This window comes from Drosophila ficusphila, unplaced genomic scaffold (assembly GCF_018152265.1).
Source record: "Drosophila ficusphila isolate 14025-0441.05 unplaced genomic scaffold, ASM1815226v1 contig_412, whole genome shotgun sequence".
Classification (NCBI taxonomy): domain Eukaryota; kingdom Metazoa; phylum Arthropoda; class Insecta; order Diptera; family Drosophilidae; genus Drosophila; species Drosophila ficusphila.
The window spans coordinates 824,703-845,727 of NW_025064326.1; the positions used below are offsets into that span (position 1 = coordinate 824,703).

A 21,025-nucleotide genomic window follows, 5' to 3' on the forward strand; every position below is an offset into this window, starting at 1 on the left:
GGCACTGCCCACGTTGCTGGTGGCTGATGTTCGTCCGGGTTTCGTTGCACTGGTTGCTCCACTGGCGATGACGATTGCCCTCTCACACACACATGCCCACTTACAAGTGATTACGTCGGCGGCTCCACTCACCCCCACTCACACTGGCGCACCGCTGTCGGCAGCGACGTCGGCAGCGCCAGCTCTGCTGGGAGCTGAATGCCTTTGCCTTTTTCATTCGTCTCTTGAATTCTGAACGCAACGGTCGCCTCCGCTCCAAAACGGCAACGGCACTCGAAAAGCGCCAGTGCAAATTAACCAAAGTGCAAAACTCCACAAAATAAAGTGAGATTAAACCAAGTGATAAGCCAGAGAGCTAACAACAAACAAAAACAGACTTTTAAAGACTCTTCGCCGGAAAGAGAGTGCAGTTGAAAGTGCAATGGACATGGATACCTTGCTACCTTCACCGCCCGCAACACCCCCGCTGAGGGATAACAAGTTGGAAAACGTAAGTGACCTACAAAGCGGATATACATATGTAGTGCATAAATGCCAGCAGAGTGATTAGTGCTTATTGAGTGGGGATAGTGCATTCAAGGCAGCGGAAAATCAAACGGAATCGGACGTTAGCTCGTTCTCGCTTCCACTTGCCGCATTTCTAAAAACAAAAGTGCCCCATCTCGCTCGCACTTGCAAACAGCCATTCGATCACGCAGTCAGCACGCGTTCACGTGAACACCGCATGCACAGCGAGTGATACATGAGTGCGAGCGAGAAGGCCTCTAGCTGAACATTGGACTTGGCCCCACTAGAAAAAAACAACGGAAAGCGCAAGAGAGCGAGGGAGAGAGCCCGCCGACTTTGTTTGAGAGCGAAGGTGAGTTGCCAATTGGCAACGGTGGGCGAAAAGAGGGGGGCGACAAGAGCTAGGCAAACAGGCCAAGCCCCAACCCATAAAAATATGTCACATTTCTGGCTCGTTTTTTTATCTGGCCAAGAAAGAAACAAACAAACACTGTCGCACATTTGAGCGCAACGTGCCAAGCCCATAAAAAGATTTCGACGTCTCCCCACGAGTCATAATACACCCCTCGCTTCGGCCTTCCCCCATTGAATTGCCCACCTGAGGCACGTCATAACAATATTGGTGGTGTGGCTGCGCCTTTCCTTGCCTAGTTTTGGGCGCTTCTTTTTAATCTGAAAATCTAGACAATTTTGATATACGAAAAATCGTTAACCCTTCGTTAAAAAAAACCATTGTTTAAAAAACTATGTAACAAAAATGAAGAGGGCTTAGAAAAATATTTAGATAGAGTTTTCATGTTTGCAATATATTTTAGCTCATTGAGGGAAAACTTTTAAGTTTCTAACTGTCGGTATTATTTTTCAAGGTTCAATTACCAATTTATTACATAAAAATAAATCCCATTGAGATTTCGTTAGACATAATTTAAAGCGCAGTTGGTAGCAAGTCGACATTTAATGAATCGTAATTTTTCACCCAAAACGGCCGTCGAAACAGTTCAAAAACCGCCGAAAACAATGTCCCCTTGGCCTTTGGCGGAGCATTGAACCTGGGGGATGGGTGGGGGGCATCAGGGTGCCGCAGGGTGTGTGAAGGTTAGCGGTGAACGGCCTTGTCAGGCGTCGGCGTAATTAGCGAATTGCGAGGGAAAAGTTATTGTGGGTCAATGCTGGTCAGCGAAAAGTGAATGGGAATGTGAATGCACTCCTGAGAACCCGAACCCGAACCCGCTCCCGATGTTGATGAACTCTCACTAACCCTGAACTCTTGTTTCCTTTCCTTCAGGTCGCCAAGGACGAGCAACAGGTCAACGAGAACCTGCTCAAGGCCAAGCTGAAGCTGGTGGCCCAGAAGAACCAGAAGAATGGGGGGATCATCACACCCAATCCCTCGGACACGGAAGACGAGGCTGCGGACGTGCCCAACCAGAAACCCCGCATGGAACAGCCTGCTACGACCATGACACCACCGCCGGATCAGAAGCTGGAGGATGAGCACAAGGCCGAGAGGGTCAGCGTCATCATGAGGGTCAACAGCTCGGGAGCAGTCTCCTCCAGCAACCAGGACGAGAACTCATCCAGCTCCAGTTCCAGCTCCAGCTCCTCCTGCAACACAACCACAAGTACAAGTTCGGTGCCACCCACGGTGGAGGACGACTACCCGGAGGCCAATGTGTGGCGCAATCTCAAGTTCAAGATGAACAGGAAACGGGCTGCGGAAGTGGCCCTACCCCCCGTACAAAAACCCAAGTCACCGACTCCAGAGCTCCCAGCTCCATCAGCTCCAGCGGAAAGCGAGGAGATCAAACCAATCCTGACTCCCATCTACGTGGCTCCAGTTGCCTCGCCGGCCAGTCAGCTCATCCTCCTCAGCACAGTGGCCGCCCAGCAGAGTCCCACGCCGATTCCCCCAGTTCCCACGATGCCCGCCGAGGAGAAGCTCACCACCAGGATCACGGCAGCGCAGGCGGCGGCCACCAGAAGCCGCATCTACGAGTGCAGCTTCCCCGACTGCGGCAAGAACTACTTCAAGAGCAGCCACCTGAAGGCCCACCAGCGGGTGCACACCGGCGAACGACCCTTCATCTGCAAGTGGGCGAACTGCGACAAGAGGTTCTCCCGGTCCGACGAGCTCTCCCGACACAAGCGCACCCACACCGGCGAGAAGAAGTTCCAGTGCAGCGTGTGCCAGAAGAAGTTCATGAGGAGCGACCACCTGTCCAAGCACGTCAAGCGCCACAACAAGGACAAGGCGAACGGGGTGAACCGCCACGTCTCGCTGGCCAACCCCAGCTCCGCCTCCTCGGTGGCTGCCTCTCTCTGCGACGCCACGCTCCACCTGCGAGCGATAGCGCCGGCGGCCCCCTCTAGGGCCAGCTCCTCGCCCATCTCCCCCGCCAGCCTGCAAGTGTACACCGCCCAGGATCTGCTGAGGCTGCAGCAGCAAGCCAGCAGCTTCAGTTTCGGCGGAACCCTGCTCCAGGTGCAGCGATGAGAGGAGCAGGAGCCACTGAAGCCCCAGGACCAATCTCAGCCCGACAGTATCGCCAGCTAAACAGGGGGAAACTCCCACACGAATCAGAAACGCAGACAAGATTTACCCCCGAATCGAATGCCTCTTCTAAAATAACTAGTGCTAGGGTTTCTAAAATCTTATATTAAGACCACACATGAAGATCGAACTTTCCCGCATCGAGAATGTTCCCTCTTATCTAGGAATTCAGATTTCTTCGAGTTTCTCCCCTCTCGCAGCTGGTGTAGACTTAAGCTTAGTTAAGAGCTAGATCTTGTCATCTTTTTGTGCATATATCAACTTCAGATTCAATAAGCTTCGCATTTGCGATTCAAGAAACTTCTTTCCAAGGGCACACAGCACACTTCTTGGCTTGGCGATCCTTTTTAGATTCAGATTTAGATACTGAACACCCCTAGTGCTTGTACATATTATAATAGAGACGCAGTCGTCGTCCAACATCTGTGATATTTAAGTTTTCTTAACTCTTTTCTATTGTACCATAGTTTTCGGACTATTTCTCTTAAACTTAAACACACACAAACAATTGTATTTATTGCTAAATGTGGAAAAAAGAGAACGAAAAACAAATCAAAAAAGAAATAGTGGATCCTTACACGATTCCAATCTCAACAAAAGAAAATATACATATTTTCCAAATAATCACAAACTGTTTGTATAATCTGGCGGGTTGGAATGGGAAAAAAGTCTGTTTCACTTGTGGAGTACGATTTTTATTCTTAATTGTATGTTAATCCTCGAACCCAGCGAATAGCTGGGATTCTAAAACGGGTTGACACTAAATTGTCAATCATGAGATGGAATAAGTATTTTATGTTGGAGTTCAGCTAAACTCCCAAAAAAGTGGTAAGCTCGCAGACAGCTCTGGGCTTCGACTGAGGAGAGCACGCCTGGCGCACAGCCATTTCCCAGGTGTCCAGCAGATGGGACAGCGAGTAGTTCTTGGGCAGCTTGGATATGCGAGCGATCAGAGACTGTTGCACCGTCTGCAGGAAGGGCGTGGCCGAGTACTCCTGCTCTGTCAAGGAGCAGTCCGGAGCCTGCCAGGGATACTCCTCCGGCACACTGACACTTACTGGCGGCACACTGGGCAAGCGTTTGTCGTCCAGGCAGCAAATCAAGCGAATCGCCTTGTTGTTTATCTGCGACGTGGTGTCCAGTTTCACCTTAAACTTGCTATCCAGCCGAGCAATTTCGCCTTGCAGAACATGCGGAACATCCTGTTCGAAGGGCGAAGACTTTTCCTCCACTCGAGGCCGCTTTGCGGGCACTGGAGCTGCTATATCCGTGCCGAAGAGCAGTTCCAAAGTTGGACGGAACGTTCGATGCAGTGTGTGGTTGGCCACGGGACTTTGCAGGGTGGTGTTTATTACCTCCAGCAGTGGATTTGAAGATTTCTAAACAAAATAAAGTATGTAGTGAGGATTAGTTATGATCCCAGTTGCATTTGCTGACTACTTACACCAAACTGCTGTCCGGAATAGGAGATGAGATCCATTTTCTCCAGAGCCTTTTCACATTTCAGAAGAGTTTCCAGCGGCACACGCTGTGTAGGATTGCAAAGGATCTCCAGCAACTTACTCATCTTGGTCATCTTTTCCACATCTATAACAAATAGGGAAAATATTAGTACATTGCACGACTTCCTCTTACAAATTTGTATACTTACTTGTCCCATCGTTGCTGATCTTGGCCAGCATCCGTTTCAGAGGCTCAATGTATTTGGTCAGCTGCTTGTACTTCTCGCGGTACAAAGCCTCCTCCTGCGGGTTGAACGGACTGTTCCCAGTCACCTGACCCGGCGTGTTGATCGAGGCACTCGGCGATTGCTGGCGGATGTTGCGCTGCGGGTTCTGCATCTGCATCATCTGCGGACTGGACTGGGGCACCAGCGCCGGACTGGGAATCATCGGCGTCGGCATCTGCGGAGTCGGAGGCTGCTGCGTGGGCGTCTGATTGCCTACGACCAGCTGTTGCTGCTGCTGCGCTTGTTGCATCTGCTGAAGCTGGGCCTGCTGCTGCTGCAGTTGCTGGGCATCCGCTGGCGACGGACTGGACCTCATGAATGGCTGTCCGGGCTGCTGACCTCCGACTCCCACGCCACCTCGGTTGCCTGGGAACATCTGGCCACCCTGTCCCATCGGCATGTTGGGTTTTTGCTGCAGATTCGGCGGCATGTTCACGCCCATGCCGCCCATTGGATTCATGCCACCTTGCTGGACTGCGTTGGGCGGCAAGCCCGTTCCGCCCACCTGCTGCTGACCGGCCGGACCGCCGACCACATTGTGGGGACCCTGCTGCATATTCTGCGGCATTCCCTGCATGCCTTGGCCTGGCATTCCCTGGGGTCCGCCCATGCCGTTGCCTTGGCCCATCCGCATCATCGGGTTTATGCCCATCTGTCCGAAGATAAGATGATGTAATGCGCGAATTTAAAAGTTTAAATACCAATTACTTACTCCCATTTGGTTCTGCTGGATCTGTTGCATAGGCGGCATCTGCTGCATGGTGTTCATGGGTCCACTTTGCATTTGATTTGGGCCGGGCCCAGCGGATCCAGGGGCAGCATTCGCACCGCCTGCTCCGCCGACAGCAGGCCCACTGTTCGGACCTGGTCCCACCATCTGGTTGGGCATACCCACGCCCATCTGTTGTCCCGGATTGCCGACGATCTGACCCTGGTTCTGTCCGCCACCGGCGCCCATGACGTTCATCACTCCTGGAGCGTTTCCACCTTGCATCTGCTGCTGCACCTGCATCATCTGCTGAGCTGCACCGCCCCCGCCAGCGCCCATGGGCATTTGGCCGCGTATGTTGGGCATGGGCTGCATTTGCTGCTGTCCAGGACGCTGTTGGTTTAGTGATTGAAGCAAATTAGAGGCGGTTCCCGGTCCGCCGGGCACTGGAGCTCCGCCGGCGCCCATAGGCATCATCTGGGGATTCCGATTTCCTTGACTGGCCAGGTTCTGCAGGGCGTTCAATGGATCCTGCATCATATTCTGCCCACCGCCCATTTCAGCATTCGGGGGAGGGCCGCCCTGCTGCTGCTGCTGTTGTTGTTGCTGCTGCTGTTGCTGGGATTTTCGAGACATGTCCTTGTAGTGCATGAAGAGCTTGGCCACCAATCCTAAATATTCGTCTTTGCTGCGCGACTTCCGGAATATATGGTTTTCCATAACTCCGGCATTTTTTGATTGATCCTGCGCGTTCGCTGGCAACAAGTCGTGGCTAGAAAAGCAAACTAGATTAAGCAACGAAAAATAGCTACTCAGTTCAGCTTACATTTTTGAAATTACATTCTGGCGGAACTTCTGACTCTGCCAGTCCTCAGTCATTGTAGCAAGCTGTTGTTAAACGTCAACTATTTCTTGATATTACTCTCAATCTTTTCTTTCTTGAGTTCAAGCCAGTGTGGCCGTTCGGGGAAGCGCTCTTAATACCTGAGTGCGCACACTGTTATTTTACAGCTCTTGGCGGTTCTGTTAAGGGTTTTCAAATTTTCTGTTAACTGCTAAAGCCCTTGTCACCCTTGAATATTCTGTTGATTTAATTTTTTTCTTATTTTTGTTCGGTATGGCAGCCTCAAAGGTTTTTCAACAATAGTTTAAATCAATCAATCAAAAGAATTTCTCACTATTGGCTATTCTTGCCTAACGGTTAATATAACTCAGGAGCGCAGGCGAGTTCAATTAACACCTTTTTGATTGCGTTGGTTCTTAACGTTTACGCGAGCATTGTTTACTAATACCACTGGTACGACTACAGAGAAAGGAAAAAGTTAAAAGACATGATGAGTTCAAGTCGGTCTTTCGAAGAAAATGCTATGGGAGGTGCACATATATTACTAAAAAATAAGCAATTTTTCTCCGTGCAGTAGGCCAACCCCCCACCAACCACCTGTATGAGCTGTCTCCCTCGCACGTCGACAGAGAGCGCGTTGCACTCTCTCCACCGCTTTCTCTCTCGCTCCAGCTCGTTGTGGCGCGTGCTGAGCGCAATTAGCACTCATACGCCGTGTGTGCTTTTACCGTTTGTCCAATCGCTCACTCGCGTTTTTGTCTTCGAAGAGAGCGGACGTGCACGACGCGTACGCTGGCGCATCGCATCGCTGGATTTCGTTCGGTTACGTTCTGGCGTGTTTTTTTTCTGTTTGTCGCGTTGTTATTAACTTTTGTATTTTACTACCACTACGGAACATTGTATAATTTCTGTTCTCCGTCGTTTACGCGCCGCTTTTTTTGCCTTTTTGCCACCTGTACAAGTGTGTACTGGAAAAAAGATAGTTCGGGAAATAGAACGTTTTCAATGCCGGCTTTAAAGTGTGTGTTTTGCTGACGTTCCCAACTGTCATATCTAATTCGTGCTAACCGTCGGAAGAAATAGTAATCATAAAAGTGGAAAGAGCAGAGCAAGAGTGCAAGCGAATATATTCAGTTATTATCAGCAGATATCGCGTATACGACGCGTGTTGCCTTCAAGGTAAAACGCAAAGTTAGTGCCCCCTTTTCCCCTCCTCCTTTTTTCTCTCTGTGTATGTTTGAGTGCGTAGCCGAATATTAAGTGAATTACAGAAACAACAACGAGCTACAGTAGCAAGTACATCAGTTACTATTAAATTATATTGCAAGTTACAAGCAGAGGGAGAGAAAACAAAAAAATAAAAAACACAAAAACAAAAAATAATCAACCGAAACAAGGCGAAAAAAATACACAACAAAAACAAACAATAACAGTGGCAGAGGCAGCGAAAAGAACGTTTAAGTGAGCAGAGTCGTCGACGTCGACTGCAGCAGAGGGTGCAGCAGCGGCAGCAACAACAACAGCGAAAACAGCAACAAAATGTCGAAAAACTGTTGAGGTTCGTACACAGACAAAAATATTTAATAAGAAACTTTCTGTAATGTATACTGGTTAGCGTCTTAATTTCGAGGATCTTCCGGCTTCCAATATTAAATTGATTTAGACATTTAAAATGAACGTTATTAAAGTTGTATGATTTGGAAGAAATTCAATACTCAAATTAATCAAAAACTTTAGTTAAACTCAAAAGTAGTCTTTAGTTTTAAAATCAAATTGATCGCCTTTTTCGGTGTGTACTTTTTTGTAAATATCTGTGTAAGTATGTCGAGTATGTGCGAGTGTGTGTGATACGTGGTTTTTTTGCTGCTTGAGTGCATACACTTCCCCCCAGCCGTTGGCCCCCCTCTCACATATTTTTGCTGAGTGCGGCTTACGCTGCTGGCGTCGCTGCCGGCATTGCTGCCGACGCCGACGTCGGCGACTTGGGTGCTCTACTTTATTCTCTTCTTTGGCATTTTTGTTTTGCGGCGACGGCAACAACAAAGTCGATTACAACGACAGCCCCAAAAAGCGCCACACAGACAGCAAGAATAATAAGGCCCGTCCGAAAAGTTTCGACCGAAACATACCCCTTGCACGAAAAGCAACCAAAAACTAGGCTACACTTTTGAACCACGACATTTCCTTGCTATTAATTCTAGTTGGTTCATAATCCATGGATGCTTTATCTGTATCTCAAAATACCTCTTTTCGGATCTGAGCTCCTTTGAAAGGCGTAATAAGGCTTATCCCGTTGGAAAAAGTATTTCTTTCAGTGCATTTCCCCCACTGATATTTTTAACCTGAATGGTATTTTGGGCGGTAGTTGATACACGGCCCTCCCCTCGGTCTGTGCAGGGTATTACATCAACAACAATAAAAGTGTGTTGACATTTTTGTGTGCTTTTTTCCTCGATTTTTACGTCTGTTTTGCTCTATACGTTATGGCATGTGTGCGAGTGTGTGTGTGTCGGTGATGGCGCTGGGGGCTGGATTGGGGGCTTACGGGGGTGGTGCTCGATGGGTGGTTCGGGGTTCGCAGTCCACGGCAGAAGCTCTAGTCGAGGGCTACGTGTTTAAATTATCAAGCCGAGCTTGTCATCGCCACACGCACGAACATCAAAACTAGTGACACACATACGAGTGTGCACGTTAACGTTCGAACGGCAGCTATATACGTACTTGTTCTGAAGTATATATAGATTTCTATATATGATTGAAGTGAGCTTGCCGGCTGACATTTGGATCGCACCGACATTTGAATTCCGAGTTCTCTGCCGGCGGGCAATCATAGAAAATGAATGACAAGCGGCCGAGCCTATTGATTTTCAATCAATATTTTGTCGTGGCCACATAACGTTCGCCTGCTTACACAGGCACACAGTGGGGGTCAACATAATAGTTGGGGCTTTAAAAACGATGACCCTTTTTACGTGCGACTTGTAACTCGCTTCGGTTCCTATTTAGTCACTAATCTCACAGGGCTTAATTGTATAGCCGTCCGAATAATAACAAAACATTTGTCAAAATAATCGCCACTTTCAGTTAGATAAATAAAATAGCAATGAACTTAGCTTTTGTTTGTATTGATATCTTTACAGATAAGATAAGCTATTAAAGCTGACTGGCATAAACAAAATTCTGTCATTAACAAACAAATTTTCGTTTTTGCTGGAATATTTTCAAGGGATTAGATTCTTGCACTCTTAAACACTGATCGTGCACATGATTTTTAATGCACCAAGCATAAATGGACTCAAATGAATTTGTTTATATTTATTTCATAATGTTTATTAGCAAGTTCATTGCCATAACGTAGTATAGAACATCGTAACGTAGTACAGACATCCTCAGATAAGATATCTAAGTCAGATTGTTTAGCATGTTTGTTTTAACACTCAAACGTTGGGGCTTCTTGGCCTCTGGAGTCGCATTAATTAGCACAGATTCAATCCGTTTTATGGGTCCACTCGGAACTCCTATAATTGCGACTTGAGTCGTCTGGTTCCATGCGATGACACCGAGTTTCTTTCTTCGCTCGCTTTCGTCAACGTCGCTGGCTTCTACGAGTACGAGTATCTGAGTATCTGTATCTGTTCGCTGTTCGATTTTCCTGAATTTGTTTTGCATTTGAATGTGGAATTGGGAATTGCTATAGCTTCTTCGCTCGGCCCCTCTTTCTCCGCTCTTTCTTCGCGTTTCACCTTTGGAGACACCGTATATGTAGTATGCAAAATAATCGGGGACCGAAGCCCCACTGCGGCAGCGGCGTCGGCGTCGGCGTCGCAGCCGGCGTAATCGTCGCTGCTTTTTATTATCATTTGATTGCGTTGCCTTTATGATTGCCCGTTGTTGCTGCTTGTCGCCTATTTTGTTGCTGCCTTTTTCCACTTTTTGTAGGTTTTGCTTTTTGCCCATTTGCTGCTCATTGTTAATTTCAATTCTCTTTCTGAGCTGCCCCTCTGCACATGGAAAAACGCTGGAAACATCTCAGGTTTCGCATTTCAAAATGTTGTAGTAAACTAAATAAACCAAACATCGCCTATTTTCATTCAGAAAATTATTCTCTGTGCATCGCCCCTCCCCCAAAGTTTTTACCACAAAGCCAGATTTGTTGTTGTCGCTCGTTTGCTTGTTTACTGAATTTACTTAATTTGTTTTTGCGGTCGATGGTTTAGCCCTATTTAAGCAACTCTCACTCCGGTAGGCCCCGAAGTTTCTAGGGTCTGTCACCCCGGCGGAAAGCCTCGATGCACTTTTCCAATCATTTCGATTGCTCGGAGGCACTGCTGTTGTTATTTGTCACGCTTCGTCATCGAACTGGAAATGGGGCGGGAAATGGAATTGGGGAAGGAAAGGAAAGGAAAGGAAAGGAAAGGAAAGGAAAGGAAAGGAAAGGAAAAGGAGTTGCAAACAACAAAATTCGAACGCTAATGGGAGCGTGGAGCTGTCATGTTTGCTTATGAGCGGCGGCTTCATTTCCGCCCATTTCAGGACTAAGGACCTGGAACAGTCGAGCGGACGGGGTGTGATGAGGGAACTGGAGCTGTCACATGTCTGGCGAATGCTTCGGGAGCGGCTGCAACGGCAGACCCCAAAATTGGATTGATTTAGGGGTATGCTAAGCTCGTATAATACTATATAAGCATTTAATTTCACTCTTACTCGATTCTGTCAGTTGTAATATGGAGCTACAGGTGATTGTCTCAATGAACGTGCACGTTCCCCAGAGATCTTATCATATTTTTATCCAGCTGATTCATCGGTGTCTTCCCTAGGGATATTTGTATTTGTGTCCCATCTGCAGCTACCTAATTTCTTTTGTTTGAATGGTTATTTTAACAGACATTGAATTCATTTTCTTCAGTATATGAGTTGAGTGGGTTAATGACTTTGGGTGCAACGGGGAGCGACTCGACTCAAAACAGGGTGCCGATGCAGTCGCCCTTCCTTTCCGTGGCTCAATCCTTTCGCTCTATTTTCGTGCCCGTTTTTTCTCACCACGGCAACCACTTGTTTTCCCAAGCACAACAACAACAGACACATGGCTACACACCCGGACATTCTTGTGGAGAACCCACACAGCCGAACACACGAACACACTCGCCACTCGCCTCATTGTTGTCCATCCTGTCTGCTCTTCCCATTTTTACCGCTTTTCCACCCCTTCTGGGGGTTTTCCTCGTCGGCTTTTCCTTTTTGGCGTCTGCGTCGGCGCAGGCGTCGCTGCAGGCTTCGCTGCCGGCGTCGCTGCCAATGTCAGCTTCGACGTCACATTCCTCGGCTTGAACAGCTTCAACAGATGAAAAAGTTTTTGCTCGAAAGTCGCACGCGCTGTCACGCCTCCTTCTCGTAAAAATAACTGCAGTCCTCAAAGTTTCATAATTAAAACAAAGGCGGCGCTGTGTGGGGAATCCCCTCGCACTGGCACGCACACCAGCGCGACCAACGTGTCCTTCCGCGTGTGTGTGTGGCTCAGTGGCTGAGTAACTGTGTGTACTTGTGTGCGGGTGTGTTTGTGTTAGCCCGCGTTTTTTCCGTTCCCAACATATGGCAGCATAGTTACTGGCATTTTCGGTGAGAATTTCATTAAAGTTGGCCCGAATTCTAAATTATTTTCATCACTGCTCTACGTTTCAGTATTTTTATCATTTTTTATGCACTCGCAATGGAATTTTAGAGTCTTTTGGTAAACTTAAGTCACTCACTTATTGCTGACATAGTTCGACACATATCTTTAGCTCGGCTGCTTTGTTTACTCAGTTTTTCTGGGGGTATTCAAATATTACTTTCGCCTCTATCTCTGTTACCATTCTGGGTGGCTTTGCATATGAAAATAAGTTTCCATTGCAGAAATGTGTGCTCTCTAATTAAAATGATGGATTCCGACGTTGCTCGAATAGAAGTAAACACACACGAACTTTCCATTCCGTCGGGGGCTGCAATCTCGTTTAATTCAATTGTGCCGATCTCAGATATCGGGTACCCTTGGCGTATACGCAATGTGCTCGAGTTACGACGCTGCCCGGCTTGGCATACCGCTGTGTATATCGGATGGCGAGCCGAACTTCTTCGATTACCATTTCCCCCTTTCGGTTCGCGCTCCCCGGCCGTGATTTGCATGGCGATCCCATTTCGATTAAAGCCTCCGGTCGCCTCCGATTGCCGGCTGGCAATCGCGATCTCATTATTCCGGACGGTCGCTTCACGCCCAATTAGACTAAAAGCCGGCCCGAATCGAGAGGCAGAGGTCGATTATCCGGAGCCGACTAATGGTCGAGAGCCCGGGTCATCAATAATATTCGCCTCGGGCGAAAGTGAATTATCATAATGAATTCCAGTTGCTCAGTAGCCGTGCTCGGAGTACAATACTCGTATTCCTCCGTTTTAATTTTATTTCGTGCGCGGCGCTCTTCGGTTCCAACTGTCCAATTGTCCGTAATAGACTCCAAGCCATGTGGATTCCGCCGGACGGCAGCTGTCCTTACGGCTGGAACTGCCCTTGGTCCTCCTCGCAGATGGTCGTCAATGGACTGTGGATGAACCTCCCGCCTGGCTACTACGACCGCGGCAAAGGGAAGAAGGGTACGGCTACGGATGATTTACACTGCTGAGAAAAAAAACCGGACACTGACATACTTACTTTACATGGGGTTTATTTTTGGTCATTTTATTTTGCTCCCAATTTACATAGTTTGCTGGCAGTGAATGACGAAGTTGTGAAATCGTTCTTCCCATTTATGTACATGTTATGCTATTCACACCCTGCAAATGCATTATTTTATTTTGCCATTTTCATAATTTATTGAAAAGAGAAAACCATTCAAGCATCAAGCATTTTAAAAATAATCTATACAAAATCCCAAATGGCCGTAAAGTCAGTCATTAATAAATAATCTTGTCTGGAGTTCAAGAGCCACCGTCTTATCGACTGGCAAATAATCGTGTTCTCGGAATTGCTCATCTTCCACGAACTGATCTCGATTGGAATATGGGTTTCAGTTCTCCGATGGCCTCTGCTTCCGAAGCAAGCTCAACAAATGGAGCTCTTCAGATTTTTCCCAGTGTGCGGCTTCTGGCCGAGCTCACAGGTATCGATGATTAAGGATCCTGAAAGGCTGCCTGAAATCCACCCCTCCATTCGCTTCTGACAATTATCTGCGACAATTATTGGTTTTCCCAGTGTGCGAGTGCTTGTGGCCCACTTTGCGGTGGGCGGTGACATTGAGGGGGCGTGGAGAAGGGGTTCGCTTGTTGTTGTTGCTGTTTCCACTGCTCTTTCCATTGTCCATCCCTTTCGCCGGTGTGTGCGTGCGTGTGTGTGGCGGGTCAATCATTAATATTTCATGAACATTCCACATTTCCATTTCACAAAGCCGAGGCGCGCGTTTCATTTTGTAGTCGCAGGCGTGCACAGGGAGAAATATCTGACTCACTTGATCAAGCAACTTGTTCTTAACGAGGATTAAAGAGGACCCTTTAGTAGGGATTTTTATGAATTTATATTAAATTATATGAACGAGTATGGGCTCCCCATACAACAAACACTTTGAACAGTCGCTCAGATTCTTTTCAGCGTGTGGTTTCCCCTTTCCCGCTGCATTTAGACATCAAAAACCCCACTGACACACTTGCCAGGACAACGAAGGACCTGCGTGCCGTTGAAGACCACATTTAATGACCAACAAAAGCGAAATTGTCGCGGGGGCGTCTCTTGTACGGGGGGCATGTTGTGGGGCTTTCCATTTTACATTTAAATGCCAGGGAATAATTGCTTTTTCCTGTTCGCGGTGTGGGGCACCTTCAACAATTGCGAATGCAATTTGAGAATGCAGCCGGGCGAGCGAAGGGGAAATCCTCGGAAGGAGAGCTCGGGAGGAGGTGGAACTAACCTTGGCAGGTGGACGGATTGAATATGCTGACAGAACATGGCACAGGGGAGCAGTTACCATTTTGGTACTCGCACCACTTGGACGCGACTATGTACAGATTTTTAATAAGTAATGCCAACCGTTTTCTTCAATTGGAGCGTGATCTGAATTACATTTTTGAATGGCTTTCCAAATTTGTTTACACTTGTAATCAAGCAATTATACCATTAACGTTCATTCTAAAAATGGTTATTATTTTCAAAGAGTCAACATTCTTAAAAGTAATTCCGCTCGTCCATCAATCAAATTACTCGATGGAATGAAGTTTCTTCATCAGTATTTCTACTAGGTTGATGGATTGGAATTTTCCCTAGGTTAATTTTCATGTTGAGTTGGTGCTTTTCCCCTCTTTGGATTTCCATTAAATGTCACATTGGTGTTCTCTTTGCAGCCAACAAGATGCAAGCGGTCATGGACACGGCCGCCATGGCCATTGCCGTGGGCTCCTCCGTTTCCGGCTCCGCTTCCGGCCTGAGCTCCGGCTCCAGTTCCGGCCCAGGTAGCAGCAGCAGCAGCGGGAGCAGCAGCGGCTACGGCAGCGCCACGACCACGCCCACCGGCGGCGGCCACTACGCGGACAACTCGCCCACCTCGCTGCCGATGGCCACGATTGCCACGGTGGCTCCGTTCTACAGCGAGGCGCTCACCTCCCTGGACGCCCAGCAGCGCCACCAGCAGCAGCAGCAGCAGCAGCAGCATCAACAGCAGCAGCAGCAGCAGAACCCGGGCCACTACTACCACCAGAACTACGGGTACGACCCCGGCTACAACTACAGTGCGGCTCCGTACAACGCGTACAGTGCGCCCGCGGCGAGCCAGCAGTTGTCGGGCAGCAGCTACCCCGTGGGCAGCAACCGCTACGAGAAGCTGGCCCCCAGCTCGGGGGTCAAGTACGGCCAGGTGAACCCCATCGGAGGCAGCGCGGCCATCAAGCCGCAGGCCACGGCCACGCCCTTCTACGCCCAGCCGCTCTCCGGCGGAGCGGCAGGATCCGGCGGCTACATGGCCCAGTCGAGCGGCATGTACGATCCGTACAAGTACAAGATGGCCCCTGTCCAGGCGACCTCGCAACCCATGATGCCGAGCAGTCAGACGGGTGCCTCCTACGGCCACGGGCTGTCCCTCAATCCCGGAGTGGCGCAGAAGCAGGCGCAGATGCCACAGATGCCGCAGCAGCCGCAGCTGACCCAGCTGGAGCCCAACTACGCGGCCATCAAGCCGAGCAGGAGCTACCAGGGAATGGCCCCTTCTGCGGTCTACGGCGGAGCGGGGGCCAGCTCCGGCGGAGTGGTGAGCAACCCCCGTCGGCGCAGTACTACGACAAGTACGGGATGGCCATGTCCATGTACTCCCCGAATGCGGGACTGCCCATGTACAGCCAGCCGGGGGAGCTGGGACCCGACTCCGGCGGACTGCAGACGTACCGCAAGTCGGCGAGCAGCTGCCACTGGGGCGTGGACTACAACTCGCCCAACTACCGATCTCTGCCGCCGACGGCTCCGGTGGCCAACAGCTCGTACCACCCGCACCCGCACTCGGGACCCGCTCCCGGACCAGGACCAGGACATGGACCAGGACATGGAGCAGGAACCATCAACAGTGACCTGTACTACGGCTCCTCCAAGTACGAGAAGTACGGCGGGCACGGGAGCACGGGAGTGACGCCCTACGGCAGCAATCCGTACGCGGGTCCCGCGATCACGCAGTCCTACGCCGGACGGAACCTCTGGTCCGGAGCGGAGGGGGCGCCGGCCAACTCCCGCCAGAACTGCTGCTCCCAGGGATACGCCCTCAACCAGCAGAGCTGCTACTTCCCGCGGCAAGTGGCCAATGGCTACGCATCCGGACCCTTCGCATCCGCGGGCAGCTCCGCGCAGGCGCAGCCCCAGTATCCCGGAACGGGAGGAGTCGGAGCAGCCGGAGCAGCCATGAAGCTGAAGCATCCAACCGACATGTACCACAGCCCCTTCGTGGGCGAGGCCACGCCCACCCAGCTGGGCTACGGATACAGCCCGCCGGCGCTAGCGGGATCCAGCAGCTCGAGCGGCATGAGCAGTCAGAGGTACGCAGCTCCTCCTCTTGGCCTGGGAATGGGCATGGGCATCGGAATGGGCATTGGGGGGAGCATGGGTGGCATGGGAGGAATGGGGATGGAGCCCGGCAGCGGGGGCTACTACAACGACCTGAGCCTCAGCAGCCTGGATAACTACGTGGCTCCCGCGATGCCCTCGATCCCCCAGCCGACGCAGATGAGGACGCAGCCGTACCAGGATTACCGCAAGCGGTCCGCGATGGTGGGCTCCTCCTCCTCGGGGAGCTGCTACCTCAGCCAGCCGGGAGGCGGAGGAACTGCCCTCAGCAGCCTGGAGTCGCAGGTGGAGAACTACGTGGGCTTCAACCTGCACGCCACCGCCCCCTCCAACATGAACTACCAGGTGGAGGCGGCGAAGGCCACGCCGAACTACAACATCCGCGACTTCCTCTCCACCTGGAAGGTGGACGACGAGGACGAGGCCGCGGCTGTCCTGGAGCTGGATCCCCCGGCGGTGGCCGTGGTGGCCCCGGTGCCCAACCCCGCGTCCAGCTTCATGTACGAATCTCTGCCGCCGACGGGACCGCAGGCCACTGCCGTCCAGGTGGACCACCAGGGCATCAACCTGCCGGACATCATCATAGACATCGAGAAGGCGAATGCGAACGGGAACGGTGTTCCCGTGGAGGACTCCTTCGCCAGCTTCGACGTGGAGAAGGAGCTGGACGAGCTGCGGCTCAAGACGAGTGCCTCGGAGCAGCCGCCAGTGGGGGAGAGCGACGCCCTGGCGGAGATCCTGCGCCAGCCCGCGAGTGCTCCCCTGATGGAGGAGCAGCCCCTGCCCAGTCCCGTCCTCGGCGGCAGCGAGGTCTTCTCGGCCCAGCCTCCCGTGGCCATGGACTTTGACCAGAACAACAGCTCCAACTCGAACGAGTCCACCTTCGCCAAGGAGTACGAGACCTTCATCCACAAGATCGAGGGTTCCGAGAGCGAGGCGGAGGCGGAGGCCGAGGAGGAGGTCGCCCAGGAGGAGGGCGAGTACCGGGAGAACCCGAAGAGGTTCAAGTTCTACAAGAGGAAGCGCAGGACGACGGAGCCGCAGGATAACCTGGTCCAGAACGGGGAGGTTCAGCAAGTGGAGCAGGTAAATTCGAACCCCAGCGGGGTCACCCTTTCGCCAAAGGCTTCGGCCAGGGCCAGTAAGAAGCTGCTGGCCAAGAAGCGCCGCAACCGCATCCAGATGCTGAAGATCCTGGAGTTCGAGAGTCCCAGGATCAAGTACCGCCACTACTTCAAGGTGCTCAAGCTGCTGCGGAAGAGGATCGCCTACAGCAGAACCAGGCAGCTGCGAGCCCTGCTGATGAAGAAGCAGATGGCCCGGCTGAAGGAGCACAAGCTGCCCCTCATCAAGAGGCTGGTCAAGAAGTTCGTTCCCGCCCGGGAGTCTCCGCTGCGGAATCCTCCCAGTCTGAAGGGCCTGAGTGTCTCCGCTCTGAACTCCTCGGCGTTCAGGAGCAGCTTGCTGAGCGGGACGGACCGGGAAACGGTCATCAAGAGTGGCTACAACTGCAGGGAGAAGACTGAGGAGAAGGAATTGGCGATGGAGATGGAGATGGAGGATCCCAGCTTGGACACCAACTCCGTGGAGCTGCAGTCGAACTTCAAGGGCTTCGACGACATCGAAAACACAAACTTGTCGCCGGCAGTCAAGCTGCGAGTGGAGCCGGAGGAGCACGGAGGCACGGAACCGCCAGTCGAGGACCTTGTCCAGAACAAGGAGGAGCAGATTCAGGCCTGGCTGGAGAGCAGCGTGGTGGCCACCCCGGAAAGCGAACCTCCCAAGCCGGAGGCCAGCACAACTATTGCGTCGCCCGCTTCATCCTCTTCGAGCTCGAGTTCCAGTGGCTCCAGCTCGGATGACGACTCCAGCAGCACGAGCAGCCAGGAGGACGAGGAGGGCTCGTCCAGCAGCACCAGTTCCAGCAGTCCCAGCTCCCAGAGCTCCTCGGCCGCGGAGGAGAGCGACTTCAACGAGCTGGCCGCCCTGGAGAAGGAGCTGTCCCAGTCGCAGACCGAGGAGCCCAAGCGGGAGCTCTCCCCCCTGAAGGCGCAGGAGATTACCCCAGGCGAAATGGCGGAGAAAGAACACCGAGGAGCGGAGGTCTCCAACCACGACATTGCCAAACTGAAGCGGATCCTGGAGAGCGACGGCGAGGAGCTGGCGAACGGCTCCCAGCTGGCCAGCGTACCAAAGCTAAGTGACCTTAGTAAGATTGCCTTAAATAGTTCCTTAAAAAGAAGAGAGTTAGTCGTAAGCGAGAACGGGGAAGCCGAGGAGCAGGAACGGGAACCTGAGGCGGACCCGGAGGCGGAACACCCTAGCGAGAGTGGAGGAGATCCTGCTCCCCGAGAACTGAGCGTGGAGGAGGCGCTGGCCGAGATGTACCAGCAGATAGGCGTGGCCTCCGACCCCGAGGACTTCGAGGTCGAGGGCAAGGAGGAGGGTGAGGAGGCGAGCGCCAACGCGCAGGACGTGCTGCTGATCAACCTGGCCGAGATCTTCGACTCCAGCAGCGACCTGTACGTGGTGCAGTGCGACATGAACGAGAACATCCTGGGCGTGGTGGCCAACGAGGAGCAGGAGGAGCTCGAGGCGGAGAACGTCGGCCAGGTGAACCTCGTGCAGGTGAGTCCCGAGGAGGCGGGTGGTGGTCAGGTGGACACCCTGCAACTCATCCAGCTGCTGGCGGAGCCGCAGCCCGAGTTCGACGCCACGCCGCTGATCCACCACGAGGAGATCATCCGCGACGAGCAGCCCGACCCGCACGGGGACCGGCGGGAGCTGCTCCGCTACCTGCACGGCAAGTACGTCCAGAGCAGGATCAGCCGCTTCTACCACGCCCACCGCGTCCTGCGCAAGTACAGGCGGCAGCGGGCCAGCAGGAAGCGCCCCCGCCAGATCAAATAGGACTCCAGCTTCAACCAAAGATATTTCTGGTCCCTGGACAGGATCAGATGTGTCCGGCTCGCCTGATGCCGGATGCCAGGCGAAGGACACACCACACACCAAACACCACACACACGCGTAGATACACCACAGAAGAAAACTACACTTTACCAGAATCTCAAGACTTTTTAAATATTTGGATTAACGTAGGAAACGGAAACGGAAACGGAATATAGCGTACGGTAGCTATAGTCGTTGATTTAGGGAACCATTACTTGTAAACTTTTACGATACTTACTTTACACCTACCACATAGAGTCATAGCGTACCGTATACATACATATATTAACCATATATTTTAGATATCTGTGCAATATTTACATGGAAATGTCGTGTTTATCTGGAATGCGCGAATTCGAATCTCGACGGGTTAAGCATGAGTAAGCAGCGTTAGACGATAGACGAGGGTTAACCGGGGGTCACTCGGGGAGTTTGGGGAGTTTCGGTCCGAGTCGCGTGCAATTAACCAGATACCAGATACATATACATATTTTATCGGCTAATGTATCTGCGTTTTAGCCGCTCAGCGAGCCGGGCCATTTTAAAACGCTTTTCGCCAAAGGTCAGCCGCAGATCGAGATACTCGTACATCGCAGTACGAGTACCTACTATATATATGGAATGTACATCGGGGGCAGTTGCGTGTTAGCCGCGACATTAACTGAGGGCCAAGATCCCCGCCTCCCCCGTAGCTTAGATTTTTTATTGCCACCAAATGCAGCCTAGACCAAAAAGTAAACGAAACTAAATACATCTGTTGCAACTGTTTGATCTGTTAGTTGGAAGAAGACTTTGTTTGTTTTAGTGCAATTATTCGTTAGGTTCCTAGAGCAATTTGTTGTTTGTCTTAGACTTAGGGGACACCGGGATCGTTTAGCTTTGACCCCGCATCTCTGAGCATAGAGCCCTATTCCTATACCGACCAGCAGATCGCGGAAGCTCCGTTCCGTTCCACGAGGCCCGTCCCTAATCGATGCCAGCTATATTCCGCGACTCCACGGCATAACCGATCCGGGGAGTAATCTAATTTGGGCAATTCTCAACGCTCGACTTTTGCGAAATGCGAAATGCGCAATGCGAGATGCGGATGCGGAAATCCAAGGGAAATTCAAGGGCAATGCCAACTGGGGAACAGAATCGGGGAGAATGGTCTGCAGTCCTAGAATCCTGTACAATGTAATATTATCTTATAGTCGAGACCACCTAGATGTCTTTTCTCTCGTAACACATTCCAAAGGACCAACTTTCGAAACTAACCAATACCTAATGTCTAGCTAAGCTTCTAAGTGTTCGTTTTTCATTAGTAACTGGTTTAAACTAAGTAATACGCTTAATTTTAGTACAAAAGCAGAATGCAATGCTAGCCCACTAAATGGAGTAACAACGTTAGCAGTAACGATAATATTTATTGCGCAATATGTACATACATTCCCCTCACTCCTTTGCCACTCTACACATTCCTCGATGGATATACCTACCATATATTTTCCTCTAGCTCTATTCGTGCATGTCGGAGGGTTTTCACTGTACCTTAGCCTTAAGATTTGTGACTTTATCAATGTGAGTGTCTTGAGCGAACCAAACAAAAGAAACGATATACGAAATCCTAAGAGAGAATAAATGTTTTATGTAAATGTTAACCACAGAGGTGTTTTTCTTATTGATCTTTCAAAGGA

General features: G+C 50.9%; 3 protein-coding genes across 3 annotated transcripts; 2 read left to right on the plus strand and 1 right to left on the minus strand.

The window, feature by feature from the left end:
- Positions 1-207: 207 nt before the first annotated feature.
- LOC108091521 (Krueppel-like factor 10) lies at positions 208-3,682 on the plus strand. Its single transcript, XM_017190781.2, has 2 exons — positions 208-490; positions 1,793-3,682. The coding sequence occupies exons 1-2, from the start codon at positions 422-424 to the stop codon at positions 2,999-3,001; spliced, it is 1,278 nt and encodes a 425-aa protein (XP_017046270.1). The 5' UTR covers positions 208-421; the 3' UTR covers positions 3,002-3,682.
- A 49-nt stretch (positions 3,683-3,731) lies between these two features.
- LOC108091520 (mediator of RNA polymerase II transcription subunit 15) lies at positions 3,732-6,458 on the minus strand. The gene is made up of 5 exons (XM_017190780.1): positions 6,323-6,458; positions 5,500-6,268; positions 4,710-5,439; positions 4,503-4,645; positions 3,732-4,437 (listed from the first exon to the last, which is right to left on the minus strand). Exons 1-5 carry the CDS (start codon positions 6,373-6,375, stop codon positions 3,868-3,870), a joined length of 2,265 nt encoding a protein of 754 aa, XP_017046269.1. The 5' UTR covers positions 6,376-6,458; the 3' UTR covers positions 3,732-3,867.
- Positions 6,459-7,099: 641 nt separating this feature from the next.
- LOC108091459 lies at positions 7,100-20,989 on the plus strand. The gene is given in 3 exon segments (XM_017190661.2): positions 7,100-7,898; positions 14,702-15,610; positions 15,613-20,989. Coding segments are annotated over 2 exon segments (4,599 nt in total). The 5' UTR covers positions 7,100-7,898; positions 14,702-14,709; the 3' UTR covers positions 19,311-20,989.
- Positions 20,990-21,025: the final 36 nt, after the last annotated feature.